Source organism: Gekko japonicus, unplaced genomic scaffold (genome assembly GCF_001447785.1).
Source record: "Gekko japonicus isolate JY-2015 unplaced genomic scaffold, Gekko_japonicus_V1.1 scaffold421, whole genome shotgun sequence".
NCBI lineage: Eukaryota > Metazoa > Chordata > Lepidosauria > Squamata > Gekkonidae > Gekko > Gekko japonicus.
This window is the reverse complement of record NW_015164195.1, coordinates 794,010-799,376: the sequence shown is the minus strand read 5'-3', so window position 1 is coordinate 799,376 and position 5,367 is coordinate 794,010. Positions and strand designations below refer to the sequence as shown.

Genomic DNA, 5,367 nt, shown 5'->3' with positions numbered 1-5,367 from the left:
ACGCTCCACTTGTTGGATGGGGGAATCCAATAGTTGGATGATCGGTATCGGTGGAGGGAGTTGGGCCTCCGATATCAATACTGCCGTTGGAGCGGGAGGCACTATAGGGGCATCACCCAGTGCAGGCACTGCTTCCTTTTCCTTCTTCATCGCATTAAGGGGCTTGGAGGCGCCCTTCTTTGCGGACTTGAGATCTTTACTCGCCTTAGTCTTCTTTTTGATTGGCATGGACACGGAAGATTGCGACTTCGATGCCGGGAGCTTCGGTGTCGGGCGGTCGGCATCGGAGGCAGGTCTCGATGCCGGAGCTGTCGATGTTGATGGTCTCTCCTCCATCGCAGAGGTAGGAGTAAGTGCCTATTCCAGCAGTGCTTCTTTAAGGCGCACAGCTCGCTTTTTTCTTGTTTGATTTGAAAAACGAGCACAATGACGACAGGACTCAGGTTGATGAGACTCTCCGAGGCACAAAATGCACAGGGTATGACGGTCTGGAGGAGCAAGTTTGCTACCGCAACCCTTGCACCTATTGAAGAAACCCCACTTCTTCTCCATAAAAGAAAACGAAGAAGCGGGGACATTTGGGGGGGGGGTTATCCCGAAGGCCTGAGGTAATCAGCAGAGTCCCCCTCAATGGAAACTAAAGGGGTTTTTTTAAAAAAAGATTTTTTTGAAGAACAAACAACAAAAAAGAGAAGCTAAAGGAAAAATAATCTAAGGAAATGATCTTTAAGAGCTGAGGCGAATAGCTGAAAGCAAACCTATCTGACCGACGGAAAATAGGTCTATTCAATGCGGCGGTTTGAAGGAGCTGGCGGGATGTCTGCGCCCACCCCTCTGGGCATGCGTGGTGGGGTTCCTGCGCATGCCCAGGGGACTGGGCGTGAAAATCCATTGAAAGAGCTTGCTACAGCACCGATCGATCCAGCGCGTGCGCACTGAATCCCATGGGTGTGAAGCACAGAGACCACGTCGAAGATCAGCTGCTTTCCCAACTGCTTCATAAGAACATAAGAACATAAGAGACGCCAATGTTGGATCAGGCCAAAGGCCCATCTAGTCCAACACTCTGTGTCACACAGTGGCCAAAAATACCAGGTGCCATCAGGAGGTCCATCAGTGGGGCCAGGACATTAGAAGCCCTCCCACTGTTGACCCCCCCAAGCACTTGCCCCAGAGTCCCTATCTATACCTTGTGGCTAATAGCCACTGATTGACCTCTGCTCCATATGCCTATCTAATTCCCTTTTGAAGCCGTCCATGCTTGTAGCCGCCACCACCTCCTGTGGCAGTGAATTCCATGTGTGAATCACTCTTTGGGTGAAGAAGTACTTCCTTTTATCTGTTCTAACTTGACCGCTCAGCAATTTCATGGAGTGCCCACGAGTTCTTGTATTGTGAGAAAGGGAGAAAAGTACCTCTTTCTCTACCTGTTCTTTCCCATGCATAATCTTGTAAACCTCAATCATGTCACCCCTCAGTCGTCGTTTCTCCAAGCTAAAGAGCCCTAAGCGCTTTAACCTTTCCTCATAGGGAAAGTGTTCCAACCCTTTTATCATTTGAGTTGCCCTTTTCTGCACTTTTTCCAAAGCTATAATATCCTTTTTAAGGTGTGGTGCCCAGAACTGCACACAGTATTCCAAATGAGGTCTCACCATTGATTTATATAGGGGCATTATGATATTGGCTGATCTGTTTTCAATACCCTTCCTAATAATCCCCAGCATAGCATTGGCCTTCTTTATTGCAGTCACACACTGTCTCGACATTTTCAGTGAGTTATCTACTACGACTCCAAGATCTCTCTCTTGATCAGTCTCTGCCAGTTCAGACCCCATCAATGTGTATTTATATTTAGGATTTTTGGCTCCAGTGTGCATCACCTTGCACTTGGCCACACTGAACTCCATTTGCCATGTTGACGCCCACTTGCCCATCCTTGACAGATCCCTTTGGAGTCCCTCACAATCCTCACTGGTTTTCACCACCCTGAACAACTTTGTATCATCCGCTTCCTCAGCTACAAGAGAATCAGTTTCCATTATCCTATGACAGAAAGAAAGGAAATCCTAATAATTCTCAGACATTTTCTCCACAGTGCATTCCACCAAGGGAATATAAGAAATCATGCATTTCCTAGTACCTTGTCATCTGGCCGGTTGGCTGCCACACAGTTCTGGGAATAAGCCATCACAGAGTCAATCAGACCAGGGTAGTTTCTCATAGTCTGGCGTCCTGCATCTGCAGAACTCAGGTTCCTAAAAGGAAAAGATATTTTATAAATTGAAGACAGAAAATATGTGTCAGGCAGCTCATATTCTTTTCCTGCACTCAGTGAAATCCATATATATTTCCCTTTGATTCCATTTGTGTGCACTTCGCCTATATAAGGGCATGGAGTATAGTACCAAAATATATCCACTGGAATGAACAGCCACTATCAGTATGACTTTTTCCAAGAGAATGCATACTTAAGACAGGTTTAGCACATGTGAAGAGGTGCTGGTCATTTGGACGTGCACGAGTTTCAAATCTGCTCCATAAGTATTCTGTGTGGCATTTGTGAGTATTTAATTCACTATAACTACGGAGATGTGTAACATAAGTGGTGTTTGATCCACCACATTCACTCTGAAGTATATTCTTGCAATGCCAGCACTTCATGGTATATTTTGATAAGAATGTATTTGATACATTTGTAGAATTTTTATTTGCACCAGCCCCTTGGGAACAAGGTAGGATGATTTATGATACTGCATTTTCACTGTGAACATGATGAACTGGACTCAACACGACATGAGTGGAGCGCCCTTCCTACAGCAGCACCCTAAGCCCCCCCAATTGACTCCTGAGGGTCAGGGGGTCTCTTAAGAGTACTGTGGGATGTGGAGCAGTAAGCTGCAATTCATGACAGAAATTCACGACCCTCCTCATGAACATGGAAGTGCCTTGATATTGTAGGCATTTCACGGCTGCTGCAGGATACATGGCTGTCAAAGAAACAGAGTGCTTTAACATTAGTTGGAACTGACTAGCTATTAGTTGACACTGACTAGCAATTCTATAAAAGGAGATTCCTTGTTGTGTGAAAGCTGGTTTAGGCACCACTTTACAACAACATTGTCAGTTAGATCCTTACTATTCCAATTTTACAAGCGGGGCACAGCTGATGCCAAGGTTTTCTTTTTTTAAAAGAACCTTTTTATAACTAAGTAGGTTCTACCTTGTTTTAACATCATTGAAGAGCTGTTTTTACTGCTTTCTCACAATCAAAGACCTGGCAGTTTGAAGTGATGGTGCCTGAAAGGTGTTCTTTGTCCACGTACAGTACTGAGATTTAATAAAAGAAATATATACACATACTCCCTTTTCACTGTCTTCCCAGGACCTTGGTCATAATATGAGACCCTTAGACTGGGGAAGCTGCTGCCACTGAGGTACTTCATCTCTTTCATTTCACTAATCCATGCCTCTCAGCAAGTGTGTGTGGTTCAGGTGTGAAGTACTGCTCCTGTTAATGCTGCATCCCCTAAGGCAGAGCTTCAGTTCATTACAGTTTCTAATTACACACCTGTTTCATCTGCCCATCCAGCAGTTCCTCCTTACTGCCAGCCAGGCATTGCTGGAGGTTGATAGGAGAAATTGCAAGTCAGGACTAATACCTACATGCCCAAGAGCTGGGAAGTTTTTCCCAGGCTAGAATCAAGTCATTACATGCCTAGATATTGGCCTTCTTCTAAATTTAAATTGGGATTGCTGTGGTAGATTGAGGTATCTGTTGAAAAGAATCAATTAAAAGGACACAGGAAACCAGTTCCTAAAGGCAGTCACTAAAAATACAAACTTTTCTACTCTTTCTTTACCGAATTTGAAACAGAGATGGAAAATAGACCTTTCTGTCAGAATGCTTGTATCGGGGGGGGGGCACTTGTTTGTTTAGATTATTTAATATCTTCCTTTTATCAATAAGATATGGGAACTTCCATGGTTGCCACCCTCAATTTATCTTTACAACAAACCTCTGAGGTAGGTTGTGGGGGGCCGGGGGGCCCAATAAACTAAAGCTGTGTAAGAATTTGAATCTAGGTCTTCCCATACCTTATACTCTAACTACTGTACCACACAGGCTCTCAAGTCAGTTGCATCTACAATTATTTCAACAACACATGCAAAATGGAACTTTTGAGGGTAATTTCAATGTTAGCTAAAATGCATCGTTAATTTCTTTTGATAAGGCCCAAATATTTATATATTGTGGTATTGACAGACCTACCTCAAACAGCCAGTGGCATTGAAGAATACTTCCGGATCAACAATTTCTCTTGATCTGTTACTAGTGCCATCAGTCCAGCCAGAAAAAGGGATAATAACACGGTCAGTCAAAACAGGGAGAGCTTCATGTATCAAATCTTCTTTCAGCTCATCAGTGGATGACAAATTCCAGAGCAATCCTAGAAAGCAAACGCAAAAGGAACATTGCTAAAAGGTTCCTACCAGACTCATTTGACTCAGCATGCACTGGAGGGGATACAGGAAACAGGGGAAATCATATGTGTGACATAAGACAACCTCCAAATATTCACTGAATGTGTTTAAAACAGTGTCCAACTTCTAAAGCATTTTATTATGAACTTGTAAAAGTATAAAATGTGAAGAAAAGAAGAAAAAAATTAGAAAATACAAGATACGAAAAGAAAAGCTAAAATCATAAAGGAGTACTGATGTATCCCTTCCATAGCAGACTTCTGACTATCCCCTTTTCTTGGGAGTCCCGTGTCTCCAAGCATTTTGTGGGGCATCTGGGGCTGCAGTGGGCAAGGAGTGGTGAAGTTCCACTCCACTCATGGATCTACCCCTATACAGTCCATGAATGAAATTCTACACTTGTACTCCACTACCAAGGGTGTGTTTCAGTAGCATCGGCGTGTTCTTCTGGCATGAAGTGCTTTCTGACAGTGTAAAGCCCTCTTGTATTAGCCCAATAGCATATCGCACCACTGAAAAGCATCTCACAAAGAAGGAATTAACTGGCATCAGTAGAATGTGCCGAAGGGTAAAAGTATAGATTTCAGCCATCTAATAACAATAAATAAAATGGTTGTCCTGGAAATTATTCTTCCACTATAGAATAAATAATCTGATTATCTACAGACTTTGCTGCTGCTGCATCATTTTACAAAATGGTGTCAAATTTGGGAAAAATCACAACACATGAAAGAAACCAGAAAAATGACCTCTACAATACTATCTATTATTTTACATATTAGTATACATTTTGCTTATTAAGGTGTTAGATAGCACTGGTATTGATTGCTATAAAAGTTCTCTCTAAAGACCAATGATATCAACATAAGGGTTAATTTAACCCAA

At 42.9% G+C, this 5,367-nt stretch overlaps 1 protein-coding gene across 1 annotated transcript in view; it reads right to left on the bottom strand.

Moving 5' to 3' along the window:
- Positions 1 to 5,367, bottom strand: part of LOC107107942 (probable helicase with zinc finger domain) — a 94,064-nt gene that overhangs the window by 34,191 nt on the left and 54,506 nt on the right. The window contains exons 6-7 of the mRNA XM_015408309.1: positions 4,271 to 4,448; positions 2,141 to 2,255 (exon numbers count right to left, since the gene is read on the bottom strand). Coding sequence (XP_015263795.1) covers positions 2,141 to 2,255; positions 4,271 to 4,448 — 293 coding nt within the window. The remainder of the gene's footprint in view (positions 1 to 2,140; positions 2,256 to 4,270; positions 4,449 to 5,367) is intronic.